We start from the raw sequence: 20,350 nt of genomic DNA, 5'->3' as shown, positions 1-20,350 counted from the left end.
AGAAGGTACAGAGCCCCAAGGGGGACTGGGGTTGTTCAGGCCAAGGGAAGAGGACAGTGGGTGGAGATAACCCTGTCATTTGGCTGGATAAGGAACAGGCAGTAGCTTGTCCACTGGGGGCTGGTTAAGGTTCTGGGAACAGGGAGAGACAACAGGACATCACCAGAACCTAAGGCTGCTGCCTGCTGCCCAGTACCAAGTTGGCCCCAGTCCTGTGCTCTCTTCTCCAGAAGGACCTCTGTGAGGGTGTTAATTACAGGCTTTGAGTTGTCTGCTTCAAGCTAGCTCATGGATGTGTTTGCAGCTGAGCACACAAAAGCTCAAGTCTAGTAAAATCTGTGTGGAGATATTATTTGTTTTCTCAGGTTTGAGAAAGACATTTGGAAAGAATTGAACTATGTGTCATTAATTTGTGTTAGTTGTTAAATAATGACATGGCTTCTGTTGGAGAGACATTGGAGTTTTGGGGAAATCTTTGCAGATTTTACTTTACCTACAACATAACCAGAGTTGCTTTCTAACTTAGATAATCTGTAATAGAAGTGAACAGATCACCATCACCCCACCTTACTACTTACTACACTTCATTCTTACTACTGGAACATGGCCAAACTCCCCATGGCCAGCCCTTAAAGAAAACTGAGTCCTTCTCCACCCCCACCAGAAGCCATCCACTGTGAAAAACTACACTTCAGGAGCACTGTCATAGTTTTTAAGAGTTCTCTTCGATGGCTTCCTGTCTAGACTGTTTCTCTTTTTTGTGGGTGGGGAAGGAGAGGATGTCACAGATACCTTCTATGTCTCTCATTCTCAACTGTGAGTCTGCGGGCACAGATCACAGATATTCAAGCGGGCCTTTGGGAGCAGCACAGACCCTGGAGGTCTTTTGAGGAGGCCCAATCCAGAAATGAACCATTCTCCATCTTGGACATCGTGTCATTGCAGTGCCTGGGTGATTGTGCAGCTGTGCAGCGTGTTAGAAGGCAGAGCCTGTACGAGCTGCTGCACACACCTGCCAGCCCTGCTTGGCAATGACATGTTCCCCTGTCCACCTCAGCCTTCTCCCTCACCTGTCACCACTGTCAAGTCTCTAGTTCCACCCCTTTCCGCTGCACAAGCACTGCCCCATTCCTCCGTCATTCCCACCTTTCTAGCACGTATTTGTTCATCAGAGTGGCACTGCAAACTGCTGTGTGTCACAAGGTATGTTTTTTTGTTTTTTTCCAAACAGCATTACATGCAGAAATACTCACTACAAGTCATTGGTCTGGTTCAAGGTTTCCTGTTTCTAACACACCATAAATACTGGACCATCACCAAGGCTCGTCTTGGATATCCCACTGTTGCCCAGAGTCAGGGTGATCTTTCAGCTAGAAAGGGCATCTGGGGGCAGCATCCGTATGAACCACAGGTGTCTGTGTATCTCTCTACCTGTGATGCTGGCCACCCTGAGTTGTGCTTGCAGCCTGCTGGGATCACTGCTGCCCCAAGCTCTCCTCCTCCCAGCAGGGCAAGTAGTGTGGGCTGTAGTAGAGATCTATGCTGAGGGCTGGCCTATTGGCTAATGCATGTTTTTTGCTGCAGCTGCCCTCTCTCACGTTGTTCCCATACTCTTGACTGCCTCAGCTCCTCCCTGGCAGTTGATGGGCTGACAGCCAAGATAGGAGGGGTCACCAGCTCAGCTGCAGCATCTCATCCATGTACCAAGCCCCACATGGCCGCTGTGGGTCGTCAGCTGCGGCCTGTTGCAGGATACCAGGAGCAGTTTATACAACTTAGTCATTTTGTATAGTCAGCTTCTGTTCTTCATTCTTTTGGTAGTGAAGAATGAAAATGATTTTGCTGTATTTTGCATTGTACTGTTTGGTGAATTTCTTGTAATTTGTGGGACACATATTGTGGGGTACACTGAAGTTTGCAGTGCCACTCTGATGAACAAATAGCTTGAACTGCTTGACAGTTTCAATGCCAGTTTCTCTGAAGACAAAGGCTCCTTCATCCACACAGTATGTACTGCAGCAGTAGGGCTGGGAGTGTCGACATGAGTTAGAGGATTTGCCTAGTACACACAAAAGCCCAGGGTTTGATTCCCCACTACTGGCAAAAACTAAAAATTGTTATGTTGAGAATAAGCTTTATATACTTAAGTGCTCTCCAATGCTACTGCAAATAGTCCAAGTGTTTCTCATTTTCAGCGATGTAACATGGTGGCCTGTAAAGGTTCAGTGGGCAAAGGCACTTGTCCCCAAGCCTGACAACATAGCAGAAGGAGAGAACTGACTCGTGAGTGTTGTCTTCTGACCCCCAAACATGCACCATGCAAATGTAATAAATAGTTACCATTGAAAAAAAGATTTAATTTGGATTTCTCTTGGAAATAAGAATTTGTATTCACTTTACTTTCAGTTTGTGTACTTGTGTGCTCACTTTTATACACATGCAATTGCATGCATGCATGGGTATGGATAAATACATATCTGTGGATCATATATATGTCCATTTTCATGAACCTCCCTAAGGTAATGTGATATGAAAAGAGAAAATTTACATGGAATGTTTATTTATTCATATTTAGAACTATTTTACTCCATTGGCTTTGGTTCAGAAGAGTGATCAGAAATTAAAGGAGTTTAATTGAGTCATTATCTTTCTGTTTTTGTACAGTATTAATAGTTTCTAGAATTTCTGAAGGTTCTGTCTTTTGTTCATGGTAGCAAACTTACTCTGTTTTGGAATGGCTGGAAACCTTAAGAAAGCAAACTTGTAAGTCCACTGTAGGCTGGCTTGTTTTAAGGAGTTCTGAAGGAATAGGACAAAAGTTTCTGGTGTTTGCTTTTGTACTGGGGCTGGGTGTACATGGGAGAGTGAACTTACCCATGTAAGAGGCCCTGGGTTCCATGCCCGGTACTTCAAATTACATGAAAAAAACAGCTTTATTTCTTTAGTTTGAGAAATTGGCTATTTGCTAGATTTTTCTATATGTTAGGATTAAACATTTCATCTCAGTCCCCGCCACCCCCAGTGAAGACCAGTTGAGTTAATTAAATCTAGAGTTAACCAGATAGTTTAGATTGAAAAGAATCCTCCAGTATGGATCAGAAATGTCTTCTTTTGTGTAGTAAAGTGATTTTGGTGGGGGAAGGAATTTCGTAGTCTGAAACAAGGTTTCATGCAGCCCAGGCTGGCCTCAGATTCATATATAACAACTTTGAACTTTTTTTTTAATAATTTATTTTTAATTTTTTATTTGAATTGGTGCTTTTGCCTACATGTATGTCTATGTGAAGGTGTCAGATCTTGGAGTTACGGTTGTGAGCTGCCATGTGGGTGCTGGGAATTAAACCTGTGTCCTCTGGAAGTCAGTGCTCTTAACCGCTGAGCCATCTCTCCAGCCCCAACTTTGAACTCTTGATCTTCTTGTTTTTCCCTGCCAAGTGCTGGATTTATATGTACCACTATGCTGGTCCTTTTCTTTGTTTTTATTTATTTTTATTTTTGTGACAAGGTCTCATTGTGTAACCCTGTGTAGAATGGCTGGCCTGCTGCCTCTGCTTTCTGAAGACTGGAATTTTGTGCTTGAGCCACCGTGACTTGTTAGCAGTGGTTTTAAATGTTACCAACATATGAAATTTCTGTCTTAAATTTTTGAATCCAGATCCCAAGGATCTGCCTTTTCAGTTACCTACTAGAAGCATGAGGCTGAGGGCATTAAAGTTAGAAAGGGGCTCAACTACGTGAAACTAGCACCTTATGTTGTAAGGCTTTTTTCACTGTTACCAGTGAATATGGAACCGCTGCTCACACAAAGGTCATTCCAAGGCCTTATACTTAGCTCCTGAAGCTTTGGCTTGAGCTTGGCTCTTCTGGTTCTAGCCCCATCATTCTTTCCTCAGGATCTCACAACTGCTGGGCTTTTTAAACAGATGTGATTGCCACAGAACCAATCCAGACAGGGGTGCCATGGGGCCTTCAAAGAGGGAGCAAGCGAAGCAGACGTGTTGTGGGGAGCAGTTAATTTTAGTTTGTCACACTGAAGGGCTGCTCTGTGCTAAGCATAGAGGAGCAGATTAAGCGGGTGGCATTGAGTTTGAGAAGGGTGGGGAACAGGGCCAGAGTTGGGTCTCTGCAGCTAACCTGACCAGAAAGGGGCCTTGCCACTTGGCGGTATTGGGTGTGGGGAAAAGGAGAGACCCGATGACAGGGGAAACCAGACAGATACAGTCCAGTGCCTACCAAAGGGGGAGGTAAATTTGGAGAGGAATTGATTGAAAGAGAAACCTAAAAAAGATACAGTGACATTATTGATATACTTTACCCAGAATGGTTGAACCACAGGGATGAAAATCTGAACATGGTGGTGTTTACTGCCAGCGCTCTGTGCTACCCACAGAAGTGGAGAAGCTCACTGCAGCCCACAGCCTTCCTTGGGTGGTCAGGTTTAGAAAATGAAATGCAGCAGTGCATTGACCACCCTTGCCTGGCGACATGTTTACATAGACTTAAGATAGCAGCTGTTCATCGCAGGGCTGGCCGTACCTATCACCTGACTGTGCTTTGTTCTTGCAGCCTGGAGTACTCGGCTTCTTTGAGTTCAGTGGCTCACCCCAGCCTCCTGGCTACTTGACCTTCTTCACCTCAGCACTGCACTCTTTAAAGAAAGGTAAAGCTGATGTGTGTTAAGACATTGGCACTTTAGCAGAGATGTACTATTTTGATATGTTTTGGCATATAGTATCTTTATGATTATATTTTCTAATTTGCTAGGTTCCTTTTCTCAATGTATTTTTAATAAATATTTTGTTTAATTTCTATTAACAAAGCATTGTACTATTCCAAATATATTATTCTCTTGCTGGGCATGGTGGCGCATGCCTTTAATCCTAGCACTTGGGAGGCAGAGGCAGGTGAATCTCTGTGAGTTCCAGGTCAGTCTGGTCTACATAGTGAGACCCTGCCTAAAAATGAATTAATGAATAAAATAATCAAATACATTCTTTATTATGTTTAGCACATTATTATAAAATAGTTTGACCCTCTGCTGACAAAACTTTGTTCTGTGCTTTAAAATGTGTTTGTTATGTTATTGTCATCTTTTAGCATGAAGTTGACAGGTTGTGGTCTGACTCAGTGCTTACCTAGTCTCCTAGCTGGCTATGCTGTGCCATAGCTTAGCAGGACCCTTCCTTCACAGGTGATTTCCAAAGGTCACAGGCATGCCACCGTGCATCAGGAGCCGTGCCAGTTTCACTCTTGTCAGGTCCATGCTGTGTGTACAGATTCCATGTCCTCTGCCTCTTTCCATGTTGTTTTGTGTCCTCTCAAGGTCATGACTGAGTCTGTCTGTCCGTTCTGTTGGCTGCATTCATCTACACACTTGTCTCTGGCTCTTTCGTTACCACTGGTGCTTTATCTACACCTGGACTAGACACTGGACACTTAGCTGTTTCCAGCCTCTGCCTTCCTCCTCACATGATACCTTTTCAAATGTTAGTCTTGTCTAGAAGGTAGAATGCCCCAAGCCCTCTACTTGTCAAACTCCTATTCACCCTTCACAGTCCAGCTCAAATGTCACTCTTACAGTTCAGTGACTAATAAGTCCCTCCCCCAATCTAAATTGAGTTCTTTGTTATTTCTCTCTACTTAACACATGCATGGATGCATTTATGAATATAATTATAAAGTAATTTGTTTAATGTCTTTCATCTTTCCCAGACTCAGGTTTCTAGGGGTAGGGAGCATGTGTTTTCTCCAGTGGCTGGCATGTAGCAGGGTATTTGCCAAGTGAGTGATCACATTAATCCATCTGTGTTGTTTGTTTGGTTGATTTTTGATTCAGGGTCTCACTATGTAGCCCTGGCTGTCCTGGAACTAGCTCTGTAGACCAGGCTGGCCTTGAAGTCAGAGATCCACCTGCCTCTGCCTCCCAAGTATTGGAATTAAAGGCATGTGCCACCACTGCCCAGTTTAACCATCTGTTTTTTACTGGGTGTTAGATTACTTCTGGTCTAAAAACTTGTAGCAGCATATCATTATTATATCAAACAATTATATTAGTGACCATTTTAATGTGCACATTGTCTTGGAGTGCACAGAGAATTGACTATGCTCACATTTTCTTGTCTGGGAAATAATGGGGGAGAAAAACAAACTTATATAAATGTCTTCTGTCTCCTTGAAAGACTGGGCTTCACGGCCTCAATGAGTTTGGCTTAGTGAAGACCTCCTGTACTTGGAATTGGACCTGCTGCCTTATGCTCCTTCCCTGAACTACCTCCCAACCCTCTCTTTTCATCCTGAGACAAGGTCTCACTAGGTTGTCCAGGCTGACTTTGAACTTGCAGTTCTTCTGCCTGAGCCTGCAAAACAGCTGAGATTGCAGGGCTTTTCTACTAGGTCTGACTTCAGTTTTGAATTTTCAAAACAAAATACAACTTAAATAAGTTTAAGGAGCACACATTCAAATTTCTTCCTGGAAGACCATAAATAAAGTTATGTATGAAAGGGAACCCAATGACCCCAAAAATCACATTCTTAAGCTGAAGGTGCTATTTCAGGATCATGGAAGGTTGGTTGCTTTTATTATATGCTGCTATGCCATGTTAGTGAGATGAGCCATCATCTTAAACTGCTTTTTCATTTAGAGTTTTTCAGTTGGAAAAGCCTTTCCAGATACAAGATAGCAGCCTTCCTTCCTCCCCCTTCCTTTCTTAAAACAGAGGGCAAAACAGATAAATAACATGGGGTTGCTCAAAAGAGATAGAAGGTTGCCGGGCGGTGGTGGCGCACGCCTTTAATCCCAGCACTCGGGAGGCAGAGCCAGGTGGATCTCTGTGAGTTCGAGGCCAGCCTGAGCTACAGAGTAAGTTCCAGGAAAGGCGCAAAGCTAGAGAGAAACCCCGTCTCGAGAGGAGAGAGAGAGAGAGAAGGCTACAAGCTACTCTACTCAGTCCTGGCTACTCAGGAGGCGGAGGGTGGAAGATCATTTGAGGCCAGTTCGGAAAACATTGCAGGACCCACTCCCCAGTACAAAAAGGGTACAAAAATCTGGGAGAAAAGTATAGCTTGGTGGTAGAGCCTTCCCTCTAGTATGTGCAGGAGTCCTGGGTTCTGTTTTCAGTACGTCAAAAGCAAACAAAACAAAGACACTCAGAAGTGAATTCACAACAAAATGAGTATGCTTAGTGATTTGAAAACTTTTCCTGATTTACCTTTTCACTGTTCCCACACAGTGCTAGGTCTTAAGATCCTGCTGCATATGCAAGGATGTGAGAGCTGAAATTCATGCTAATTAATCTAGTTCACCCTGCTTTTTGTGACTAAGTCCCCACTTAAGCTTAATGAACCATTTTTAAAAGATTTATTGATTATGTATACAGTGTTCTGCCTGCATGTATGTCTGCAGGCCAGAAGAGGGCACCAGATCTTATTGTAGGTGGTTGTGAACCACCATGTAGTTGCTGGGAATTGAACTCAGGACCTCTGGAAGAGCAGCCAATGAGTGCTCTTAATCTGTGAGCCATCTCTCTAGGCCCATGAACCATTTTCTTAAGAAAAAGACACATTTGGAATTATTTCTTCCCTAATATGTATATTCTGAAGGATTACCTAAGATGAGCATCTGAATTTCTTCTCCCTTTTCTCTCTTACTTGGAAGGACAGTTATTTTCCTTATTGTTAATAACAGAAACACGTAAGAGAAACGTGCTTATTTTTTTTAATGGGACAGATTCAAATGTAAATTGTAGGTTACTGTCCTGTTTAGACTATGCATGCAAATTGAGGCCTGGGAAACATTTGACTGCATCAGTTGAAGTGTTTAGACTACTGTGTCGGGAGCAGATGTTCCAGCTGAATGCATGTGTCTTCTCAATTCCTCGATGGCTTTGGTGGGGGGAGGTGGGGGGGGATTCCTGGAACTCAAAAGTAGGGCCCCTTATTCTTTTTTATTTTTATTTTTTCGGAGCTAGGCAAGCGCTCCACCATTGAGCTAAATCCTCAACCCGGCCCCTTACTCTTGATAAGCCTGTCGTCTTCATTTTTTTTTTTCCTGGTGTGATCAGACACTGGACCACCTGAGTTCCTCTGGAACACCAGTCAGAGTCACCTCTCTCCTCTCTGATAAGCCCATCTTAATGATTTTTTAAATTGTCTTAGAAGTCAGGCATGGTGGCACACAGCTTTAATCAGTACTCTGGAGGTAGAGACAGCAGGATCTCTGAGTTCGAGGCCAGTCTGGACTATATATCAAGCTTCAGGACAGCCAGGGCTACCTAGAGAGACCCTGTCTCAAAATACAAACAAATGAAACCAAAATAAACAAAATGAAATTGTCTTAGAAACTGAGTTCTGTCTTGCTAGGGCTCTGCTAAGAGGACAGCTCACAGTTGCCTCCGGAGGTGTGAGGGCAGGATTGTAAGGTCATCTGTACACTGCCAAAGAGCTGTTGTTTGCTGCCATCCTCACACCTTAGGATAAAGGAACTTAGGAATGTGTTCACGGTCTTAGCCCTGTGCTGTGGCCTGTTGTTCCTCTTTACTGTTTGAACTCTCTCCTTTGGCCTAGTTGTGTGACCTGTTTTCCTGAGCCTTTCCACTCAGCCTTGGTGCTACTGTGTCAGCTCGTGGAATTTGTACTTGCTAGCGGGCACGAGCAGGAGCCCATTGTTGTATTTCTGCCTGTTATTTTCCCCAGCCTCCTTACTGCTAGGAAATGATGCTAGCATTAGTGTTACTTATCTATTTGATATTTATGTGTCTGTCTGTGTGTGTGCAGTGCCAACAGAGGCCAGAAGAAGGTGTTGGAGCCCATGGAGCTAGAGTTACAGGTGGTTGTGAGCCGTCTAAAGTGATGCCATCTAAAGTCCTCTGGACAAGTAATAATACATGCTTTTAACTGCCATGCCATCTCTCGCACCCACTAGCATTATTTTTGATGTAGTTAAATCTTAGGTTCTGAGCCAGGCATGGTGTTGCGTACCTACAGTACCAGCACTTGGGAGGCAGAGTCAGAAAGATCCTAAGTTCTAAGTCAGCTTAGGCTGTATTATTGCAAGATCTCAAACAAATAGCACCCACTGGCTCTTTTATTAATTTATTTCTTTCTGAAAATACTGTTAGTAGATTTTTTTTTTTTAATTTAACAGTTATTTAGTTAGCATTTTTCACTACTTGGCTTTACTTTGGCCTGAGTTTGGCGCACAGTTGATATTTTCCCTCTCATTTGCTGACCAGTTGCACCATTTACAACTTTTCTCCATCAGTGCCTGACTTAGCGCACACTGCAGTCTGTACTGCTTATGGGTCTGTTTTGGTGTTTCCTTTTAGTCTAGATTTCTGCTTTGTGCTACTGTTTGATTGGTTGGTCCATTAGTTTTTGACACAGTCACGCTGTGTATCTCATGGCCTGGAACTTCCTTTGTAGACTAGGCTGGCCTCCAGCTCTCAATACTTTGCCTCTACTTCCCAAGTACAGATTACAGACACATACCATCTACACTCTTTTTTTTTTTCCTTTTTTTTTTTTTTTTTTTTGGTTTTTCGAGACAGGGTTTCTCTGTGTAGCTTTGTGCCTTTTCCTGGAACTCACTTGGTAGCCCAGGCTGGCCTTGAACTCACAGAGATCCGCCTGACTCTGCCTCCCGGGTGCTGGGATTAAAGGTGTGCGTCACCACCGCCCGGCCCATCTACACTCTTAGGTGATCATTTTTATAGAAGTAAATATGGTGAATTTATGGCTTTATAAGCTTTTACTACTTGGCAAAACATGGATTCTACTTCTAGTTCTTGTGGAATTTTTTTTTTTTTTTTAATATATACACCCATGCCTTTGGCTGGATTAGGGTTTGAATTATATTAAATGTGGGAAGTGGCTTGAAGTCAGTTCATTCATTAGATCATAATGCTTACTTTCCCTTTCTCGGTGGTAGCATGGTTATTCATTTAATTAAAGCTTCCTTTTGATTCTTCATTGTAGGTCTCAGAAGGCTCATTAATGTTTGGCTGTTTCCAAGTGCTAAGTAGTTAACTGTGGGCCTGCACCCCACCCTGTGTGCTTCTAGGGCCTAAAGGAACAGCCTTTGTCCTCACTCTTCCAGACAGCAGAGACTTACTCTTTGAGCCATTCAATGTGAACAGCCTTTATTGTTCTTTTTCTTAAAGAACCTAATAGCTGGCCATGGTGGCCTATGTTTATAATCCTATCACTTGGGGGCAGAGGCAGCAGGTTTACTGTGAGTTAAGACCAGCCTAGATTACAGAGTGAGACCTTGTCTTTTCATCTTGTGATTATTTAATTAATCATTTTCCACAAAATGTACTGAGGTCTAGTAAAATACTACATTCTGATAAGATTGGTAGGTTTTTGTTTCTTTGTTTTCCAAGACAGGGTTTCTCTGTGTAGCCCTGGCTGTCCTGGAACTCACTCTGTAGACCAGGCTGGCCTCAAACTCACAGAGATCCACCTGTCTCTACCTCCCAAGTACTGGGATTAAAGGCTTGTGCCATCACCGACTGACTGTGGTAGCTTTTTTTTTTTTTAATTTTATTTATTTTATCTGTGGTAGCTTTTTAAAAGGAGATCTGCAGTGGTTTTTGTTTTTGTTTTTTCCAGTGCTGGGGATGGAAATCAGGGCCTTCTGTGTGCTAGGCAAGAGCTCTACCATTGAGCTATACATCTCTAGCCCTTTCAAGAAAAATAGAAATGTTTTTTGAGACCCTCTCACTCTGTAGTCTAGGTTGTGATAAAATACAGGGAAAACCTCCCACATCAACCTGACAAATGCTTAGAGAAGAGTCCTTACACCTTGCAGCAAATTTTGGTTTTTCATTTCATCTGATTGATAAAAAGAGATGCAGTCTTGGGGAAGAAAGAGAAGCAGTGAACTGGAAGCTGGCAGTATCTGACCCTAGAATAAGATCGTTAATTTTTCTTTGATTGAGTTTATCAGTATGGAAATTTGGGAGGTAGAGGACTGGTGCTTGTTTTATAAGTCTAGGTTAATTTATGTGTAAATAAACAGTAGCCTTAAAGTCTGTAGTTCCTCAGGAACTACACCTCTGCTTGGAAGTGCTCAGACAAGCATAGTTTGTGCTTTTGAAAGACTCCATCTGCATCACCTGACTGGCCTTATGTGTGTCCACCTGGGTGTGCTTGTACAGGTGTGCATCTGCTTGTGGGAGCCAGTGGTTTGTGTCAGGTGTCTTCCTCAGTTGCTCTCTATCTTTGAGACAGGGTTTCTCTTTGAACTTGATGCTCACCAATTGACACTAGACTGGCTGGCCTGTGGACTCTAGGGATCCATTACACCTACCACCCAGGAGTTACAGACACTTGACCATGGTTGGCTTTTTTATGTGGGTGCTGGGGATCTGAACTCAGGTTCTCATGCTTGTGGCATCAGGCACTTTACAGATTGAGCCATCTCCTCAGACCAAGAAAGGGTCGAAAGTCCTGTGGCTCTTGTCCATTATTGCTTCTCATGTCTGGCCTTCAGATTGTAGCTTAGTGTAGCAGTCATTGTGACAGGCTTCCTGGAGTCCCTTCCTGTCCCTTCCTACTTTTTCTCCCCTGGTTTCTCACTGTCCCAACACAAGAAACCTGAAGAACTGAATTAAAATTTACATGGTACCTAAATGTCACCTTGAAAATACACTGAATTATTAATTAATAACAATAATTTCCATTCCTTTTTGTTACTTTACTTTGTGGTGTTAGTTTTATTGATCTGCAGATTCAATTGAGTATTAAAAATTGTCAATTCAATAAGCTGAGTAGGAGAATTTCCTGAGCCCAGCAGTTTGAGGCCAGCCTAGGTAACATATTGATACCCTTTTTTTCTCTTTAAAAAAAAAAAGAAAAAAGAAAAAGATGTATTTATTGAACACGTATATATTTTTAAAAACTGTGTGTGTGTGTGTGTGTGTGTGTGTGTGTGTGTGTGTGTGTGTTCAGGTACCCACAGAGGCCAGAAGAGAGAGTGTCAAATCCCCTGGAGTTGTAGTTACAAACAGCTATGAGCTTCTCTCTTTGGGTGCTGGGAACTGAGCTCTGGTACTCTGTAAGAGCAACAAGTTGTCTTAGCCACTGAACCATTGCTCCAGCCCCACGTGTACAGAGTTTTAAATTGCCATTCCTTAAAGAATACAGTATAAGATTATTATCTAGCCTGGGTTCAAAGCACACAGGCAGATGCAAAGGAAATATGCAAATGCTGTGCCCTTTTATATAAGGAACTTGGATACCTTAGTTGTTGGTCCCCTCAGGGAGTCTTGGGATTCATTTCTTTCCCAGATATCAAAAGACGACTGTACTATTGTTCTTTTCCTCCAGTTTCCCCAAGTCTTGGGAGGTCAGGCAGCTATACTGTTTTAATGGTTGTTTTTAGAAGAAACAGGAGGATCTTCTGGTTGCAGATAGGTTCTCTGCTCTATCTGGTGGCATCTGGTAGAACTGAGTGGGGAACCATGAATTGGTGATAAAAGTAAATTTTTGCACAGGAAAAAGCCCTTCTCCATGTGCTTACTTGTAAATAAAGCTTCTCTTGAGTACTTATAGAGGGAGCTTAGATATAGCTCAGTTGGTAGAAAACTTGCCTCACGTTCATAAAGCCTTGGCTTCAGTCCTTAGCACTATATAAACCTTGTGTAATTTCAGCACTTTGGAAATGTAGGCAGGATTTCAAGGTGTGTGTGTGTGTGTGTGTGTGTGTGTGTGTGTGTGTGTGTGTGTAAGTAAAGCTTGAGGCTAGCCTGGGCTATAAGACAGTTAATTTTTTTTTTAAATTTTTATTTTATGTATAAAAGTGTGCCTGGTACTCACAGAGGCCAGAAGTGGGTGTTGGCTCCCTTGGAACTAGAGTTACAGATGGTTGTGAGCTACCTAATGTGGATGATGGGAACAGAACCCTGGTTCTAGAAGAGCAAGCAAGTGCTCTTAACTGCTGAGCCATCTCACTATGCCAAAGGATCCTGTTAGGAAACAACAATGAAAAAGAGTTGTGGAGAATCCAGGCAATGGTGGCACAGTATTTGGGAGACAGAGGCAGGCAAATCTCTGGGTTCAAGGTGTCTACAGAGTGAGTTTCAGGACAGCCAGAGTTATTAGAGAAACCCTGTCTCAAAGAAACCAAAACAATCACAGACAGGGAAGGAAACCTCTGCCCTCCACAACATTATTTTTTAAAGGTTAGGAATATAAAGGCCTGCCTAGCCAGGCCAAATTGGAGGTTGCATTACTTTCCTTGGGCTATTTTGGTCTGATTCTTGAGACTTTGGGCTTAATAGTTCTCTATGTGCTACAGATGAACTTTCATGAACCATACATTTTTTTTTTTAGTCAGTACCAACTAATGTGGACAATGGGTATGCTTGTCCATAGTGAGTGGAGCACAGGTTTGTCAGGTAGGTCTTTGTAGGGAAGCATGGTTTTCCAGCTGGACAAAAGGCTCAGCAGGGCACTGCCTCCAGGTGACTGTGAGACTCTGCTGAGTCAGTAGGGTGCCTGGGGGTCTGGGGGAAAGCAGAACCCTTCTTGTCACCTCAGCTCCAAGAGAACCAGAAGTAAATTGAGTACAGATATTTCCATTCCTTGAGCCTGCGTACTTAGAGAATGACTCCATTTTCACTTTCTAGTTGTTGTTGTTGTTGTTGTTGTTGTTTTGTCTTATTTTGGGGGTATGTTTGTATGTTCCTCTTTCTTATGTTTTTTTTCTTTCCAATGTTTAGAAGTTGAAATATACTCCTAGACAAAGAATCAAAAGCATTGAAAATTTGAAAGAAATCTAAGGGTTCACAGAATAAAATCACAGGCGTACATTTGCACATTTGTGTAAGATCTACTCTAGTTCCGATCGACACATGAGCTTCTGTTAACAGAGCTGAACATGTTAAGCTGATGTTTGAACACTTCTGTGGGCCAGGCTTTCCCTGGGTGATGCAGTCTTTACTGCCACCTTTTGAGATACAAACTGTTCTTAACCCAGTTTTAAAAATTTGGAAGCTGACGATCTGAGGTAATGGTTTATGGCTAAAGTTTACTTTTAAACTCCATAATCTGTGATTGTTGATGTCACATGGTGAGGAGCAAGTGAAATTACATTGCTAATGAGCCAGTCTTTTTTTTTTTTTTTTTTTTTTTGGTTTTTCGAGACAGGGTTTCTCTGTGTAGCTTTGCGCCTTTCCTGGAGCTCACTTGGTAGCCCAGGCTGGCCTCGAACTCACAGAGATCCGCCTGGCTCTGCCTCCCGAGTGCTGGGATTAAAGGCGTGCGCCACCAACGCCCGGCGAGCCAGTCTTGATATGGGCTGTTATCCTGGTGTCTGGTGGTGTATTCTGATGATGTAGTCAGAATTCTTACATATTGATTGAAAGGCAGAACAGTCAGTATGAGTGTTATGTGTTATGAGAAGTTCAATGGCCATCACTGGCTCAAAGGCTGATGAAGGGGCTACAGCCAAGCAGTGTGGACAGCTACCAGGAGCTAGAAGGATTTCTTCTAGAGCAGTGGCTCTCAACCTTCCTAATTCCTGACCCTTTAACTCAGCCCCAACCATAACATTTCGTTGCTACTTCATAACTGTAATTTTGCTACTGTTGTGAGCCGTAATGTAAATATCTGTTTCCCAATAGTCTATGTGACCCTGTGAAAGGTCACTTAACTCCTAAGGCGTCACAACCCACGGGTTGAGAACCTGTACTGAGAGTCTGTTGAAGGAACATATTCCGATGACACAAGGTTGATTGTAGTCCAGTGCAGCTCATTTAAATACCTGACTCTTACAATCCTAACACAAATCTGTGTTGTTTGAAGCCATTGAATGTCTGGTAATTTGTTACAGCATCACCAGGAAACTCCTATAATACAGCTGTAAATACAGAAGCTGAGATAGGGGCCTAGGTCCATGGGGAAGAGCTCACCTCTTCTAGCCCTTCTCCCTTCTTGGAACTCACTCCAAGAAGGAGTTGCATCCATAGACAGCCTTTATCTTAATTTTCTCTTGGACATTAGTAATAAGTTTCTAGCAAGGACTCCCCCACGCACAGAGAACAAGTCACTCTAGTGTCAAACATTCATGGCCCAGGCACCCCTTCTCAGTGACCTTCAGTTTCTCATTGGAAGAATAAAGGAACTTTTTCAGCTGGAAAATGCCATGATCCTTCTACAGTAATCATAGGCCTGTGAAGTTAGAATGGTCTTCACATTTTTAGAGGATTGTCTTGAGGGAAAGAAACACCTCACGTGGCTGACTCAACTAGCACATAGTACAGCCTGAAATAGGTGGAGGAGGGCTTGTAAGCAGATCTTCAGCCTGGAAAGCCCTTCCTTCTCCAAGGGTGGAAAGGAAGGAATTTAAAGGGAAGTGTGTGAGCATTTAATGCTGTGCTTTATAATTTAATGAGCAGGACTGCTGCTGTGCCAGTGTATATTTTACTGCCATGAAGCTGTGTGACAATGCCTATTTAGATCTGTAGTTTATGGTCTTCCAAAGTCGTGTATCTGGAACTGCATTGCTCTCCACTCTGGTCCAGCTCCCAAGAAAGGATGTTCCATGTTTACATTAGCAGTGTCTTGTCAAGCACTGGCATGTGTCTGTGGTGCCCAAATGCTAGATTTCCTCCTTACACAATTGCTTTAGTTTTATATAGAGAATCATGGAAATATACAGACCTCAAAGTTACATTTCTGGCAATAGTTTATACATAGGAAACAAGCATTTCTGCAATGTGTCCATTTCTTTGAAGGATTTTCATTTAATAGACATGTTTATCATTGGAGTCCGAAGTCATCATTGTAAGTACACTGGGGAGGGAGTCATCAGCTGCACTGGAAGAGTTGATATCCTTCTTATTCTCCTTTTCTCAATTCATCTAAAACCCTGGGGTGGGGGAAATTAGAAGTTAATGATAATAAAATAAGGCTTGTTTCTAGGCCACACTGGTTTACCTATTGGAATGTCTCTGTTTCCCAATATAAAGAACTAAGAAAAATTTGCCCAGAAGAGAAATTTCCCTAGAGGTAAATTATGTCTTAGTCGTACTGATTAAATGCCATGTAGCTTAATCTGGTGATGCTCAGTTATGAAGTAGACCATGACATACTTACCGTTAGGTGTCTATATGCTATGTCTCCTGGGGGTCCAAGACTTCTGCCTTGTTCAGTTCTGGCCTGTTTGTTTTTGGGGGGATCTTTGAGTACAGTACTCCCAGCACACCAAGTGTTGTAGGCCTCTGAGACAGTTAAATTGTATAAGCTCAGTTTGTAGTTAGAGTGTGGCATCTCTTTCTGAAGGAGTAGAGAGGAAATGACATCTTTGGTAATTATCCCGATGGGGTCCTGTCCTGTGTCCTTCACAGATAGCTGGCCATTATTAAGACTGGTTTGCTGTTGCATGGATCATCAGAATAAAATAGGGTTAATTCCTCATTGCTAGCATTTCAAGTGTTAAATAACCACACTGGATATGCACTGTTACTGTATGCCTCCAAGTGAAAAGCCCTTGTTGAATTAAGGATATGATGTCTCCTGAAAGGTTTTTTTTTTTTTTGTTGTTGTTGTTGTTTGTTTGTTTTTTGGAGAGGGCTTGGTGTTAAAGACAGGGTTTCTCTGTGTAGTCCAAGCTGTCCTGGAACTTGCTCTGTAGACCAGTTTGGCCTCGAGATCTGCCTGCCTCTGCCTCCTAAGTGCTGGGATTAAAGGCTGGTGCCACCACACCTGGTCTTCTAGTCTGTTTTCTAATGAAAGTAGCCATTCTTACTCTTTCTTCAGCATTTGAAAGGTTAATATTTTGCTTTATTTATGTGGTTCAAGGCTCAGAAGGTATGTATTCTCCCTAATACTAAACTGAAGTTTTAATATTTAATATTGAATTTAAGGCAAATGGTACTTGACAAAACAGACTGAGATGAGAACATTCAGAAAGCCCTTAACAAAATCCTTGATGCAAGCATGATAGTCCAGATTGACCTGAGTGGAAACCACGGGGAATTTCACCTTTTTCATTCTTGCACTCTTGATGAGCTACGTGGTGGGTGGTGACAAATGTGTATAAGAAATAGGAAAGGTGACTGAAGCTGTCCCTAGGGTACACGGGAATTGGAGTGAGGTAGTCTGTTATTGGCAAAGAGCCCCAACCCTCTAACAAATGGCTAGGAGCTGAGACTGAGCAGTCAAAGCAAGATGGCTGACCACTCAAAGCTCACCAGACTGCACAAGTGCCTTCTGTTGCTTCCCCTAATGCCATGTTCATGGAGCATATCCTGTCGCGCTTAAGAATGGCACCAAACAAGCCAGTTGTCTGTGTGTGTTCTCCAGGAGTGGGTGGCCACAGGTCAGGCTCTGGCCCCTTAGCTGATTAGCTTTTAGCACATGCAGCAGTTTCTCTACCAAGATCCTCCCCCAGGAGCTGGACACATTTGTCCTCATCTCTGCTACCATTTGCCACTGTGTGCTTACTAGAGATCTGAGACTGGCTAGTGACCAAGCTAATGGACTGCATTAATTTTTCTTTTCTTTTTTTTTTCCTTCAGTTTTTTCGAGACAGGTTTCTCTATGTAGCTTGGCTGTCCTGGAACTAGGTTTGTAGCCCCGGCTGGCCTCGAACTCAGACCTGCTTGCCTCTGCCTGGATTAAAAGCACTCGTTACCATACTGGGCTGCTTTTTTTTTTTTTTTTTTTTTTTTTTTTTGGAGGAGTAAGGGAGGAGAGAATATGAGTTTCAATTTATTTTAAATTCTGCAACATATTCAAAGTTGTTTTGTTTTTTTTCCTTTAGACTTTCATGGAGCCTAGGTTAACCTCCATCTCCCTACATATGTGAAGATGACCATGCACTGACCCTTTTATCTCCTGTTATACCTGGCTTTCATGTTTCTTAATTAAAATTTAGAACTCATTACTTTGAGAACAAAAGAATTCATTTTATAAGTGACAAAGAGTACTGTTGTAGAACATGCTGGTGCCCACTTTAGACTGTAAACTTCTTATGTTGATCCAAGTGTTAATTATTAACATGGGATTACAAACTTGAGATACTTCTTCCTGGAAAGTCTCCACCATGTTCAGGAGCTTCCCCAGAAATATGATTTGTATGAATGTCTTTATGTGTGAAAAGTAAAGTTTTAGAACTGCACTGTGTTCGAGTTGTTAGGCTCTGCTTTGTTCGACAACCTGCCCGTTCATACCGATGCAGTTCAACTGGGCCTTTGAATGGCCCCATTCAGGCTCTGAGTCAGGCTGTCACTTTTTAATCTTCTGCTGCAGCGTATCACGCTGGTGACTTTGGCACACTACCAAATCAGTGTTCTTATTGGCTAATTTTCCTGTTCTTCGAACTACAGCTGTTCGCCAGGATTCAGCCTTTTCCTGTGTATAGTGTGGTATAGGTGCTGGCAGTTCATACTTTATCTTAGGTGCTTTTTCCCCCCTGATATTTTCATTATCTGAGCTTAATATGTTTTATCATTTAAAATTTTTAAAGGGACTTGGGGAGTGGCTCAGTAATAGAGTGGTTGCTAGCGTGTGGAAGGCCCAGGGTCCATCCCTAGGACTGCAACACACACACCTTTCCCTCTTTCATCAGCCTCTTCTGTAAGAGCCTGGTGCCTTTCAGTGGAGATTGGTACTTGGAGATGAAGATCTGAGTGCTGGGTATATTCTTTGGTAGTATCACTTCAAGGTCTAGCAGATAAAACCAGGAGGCTCATGTGTTTATATACCCTCATGATATGAATGTATCCATATTTTTATATTATATACATAACGTGCAAATCAAAAGCCAGCTTATATAATGTTCTCTGATTCCAGTGTAACACATTTTAGCCTCCCCTCCGACAGTACAACTTCTTACCCTACTAGTAAATATCCTGGTGCCCAAAGGTTGACAGTATACTTACATACAAAGAGGTATCGGTACTTTCAGAATTGCTAGTTTATAGCCTTATGGGAAACATATTTCTTAATGAGCTTTATGGATTTGGTCCATTTCTCTTTTACAGTTCTCCAGTCACTGAGGTTGGCTCTTTCTCCGCACTTGCAGTTATGTTTATTTGCTAGTGCTAGCATTCTACATTAGGTTCCCTCCACTTGCTTTAGTTTTTGAATTATGTGAAGCATGACTGTGGCTCTGAGTCCTGTGTAGACAGCCCTGCTCAGGGATATACAGGCTTCCTCACAAACCACTCTTTTTACTTTCTGGTTTATTCTTCCTATATTTTTCTTTTGTCACTTTAAACCTGTCAGGTTTAGAATTGTTTAGAGAGGCATTTCCCCTGTTCTGCTCAACAGCTCCTTACCTGGCAATGCTCCAGGTAGGGTTTGGGATTGAAGAACACTTTTTGTTGTTGTTGTTTTGGGTGGTTTTTTTTTTTTTTTTTTTTTTTTTTTTTTTTTTTTTTTTTTTTTACAGGATCTCACTATGTAACAGCTCAAGCTGTCCTGGAACTCTCTCTGTAGACCAGGCTGGCCTCAGACTCACAGAAATTCATTTACCTCTGCTTCAAAGTGCTGGAACTAAAGGTGTGTGCCACCACTCCAGGCTGAGGGTGACACCTTTGTGTGTGTGTTGAACGCCTTCATATTTTTATACTTTGGCTACTTGGATATAAGTTGGTGACATTTGAAATTTAAGATCTTATTTAGCATATGTAATACAGCAGGGAAGATAGGAAAGGACACACTCTTCCCTGTGCCATCTTACTCATCCCCTGTATTTTAGAATTGTTCAAACACTACAGTATTGCATGTTTCTTGAAAAATAATAAAGACCAAGTGTTGCTGGGTCCTAACAGCTCCCTTGGGGGAGGGGCGAGGAGGTGCAGTGTCAAGGGCACAGACACCAGGAGTCAGGTAAAAGGCAGACAGCAGGCTGGGCAGTGGTGGCGCACACCTTTAATCCCAGCACTCAGGAGGCAGAGCCAGGCGGATCTCTGAGTTCGAGGCCAGCCTGGTCTACAGAGCTTAGATCCAGGAAAGATGCAAAGCTACACAGAGAAACCCTGTCTCGAAAAACCAAAAAATAAAAAAATAAAAAAAAAAAAAAAAAAAAAAAAAAAAAAGCGAATAGCAGACTTGTTTATTCAGCAATGGGGAGAGTCTTATATACCCTCCTCCCAGCACCCAGGCTACATCCTGATTCGGTGACATTGTGTGGTCACACCTCATTGGCTGGGCATGATCAGGAGTTCTGACAGTGCCTGTTGCTAGACCCTCAGGCAGACTCCAGGTTGGCTCATCTCTCGGCCTTGTAGGCCTATCTTACTACAACTAAGCAGAAAAGGGCACTTGCTACCACGCCTGACAGCCTGAGTCTTATCCCCAGAACCTACAGCAGAGGTTGTCTTTTAACCTCCAGACACAC

The 20,350-nt window shown here is 42.7% G+C and overlaps 1 protein-coding gene across 4 annotated transcripts in view; it reads left to right on the top strand.

Annotated features, from left to right (window-relative positions):
• Txndc11 (thioredoxin domain containing 11) overlaps positions 1–20,350 on the top strand; it is a 69,090-nt gene that overhangs the window by 24,042 nt on the left and 24,698 nt on the right. For all 4 annotated transcript variants that reach the window (XM_037201138.1, XM_028872898.2, XM_028872899.1 and 1 more), the window contains one exon: positions 4,567–4,660. In XM_037201138.1, the coding sequence (XP_037057033.1) occupies positions 4,567–4,660 (94 nt within the window). The remainder of the gene's footprint in view (positions 1–4,566; positions 4,661–20,350) is intronic.

Source organism: Peromyscus leucopus, chromosome 8b (genome assembly GCF_004664715.2).
Source record: "Peromyscus leucopus breed LL Stock chromosome 8b, UCI_PerLeu_2.1, whole genome shotgun sequence".
Taxonomy (NCBI): Eukaryota; Metazoa; Chordata; class Mammalia; order Rodentia; family Cricetidae; genus Peromyscus; species Peromyscus leucopus.
This window is presented reverse-complemented; position numbering and strand designations above follow the sequence as displayed.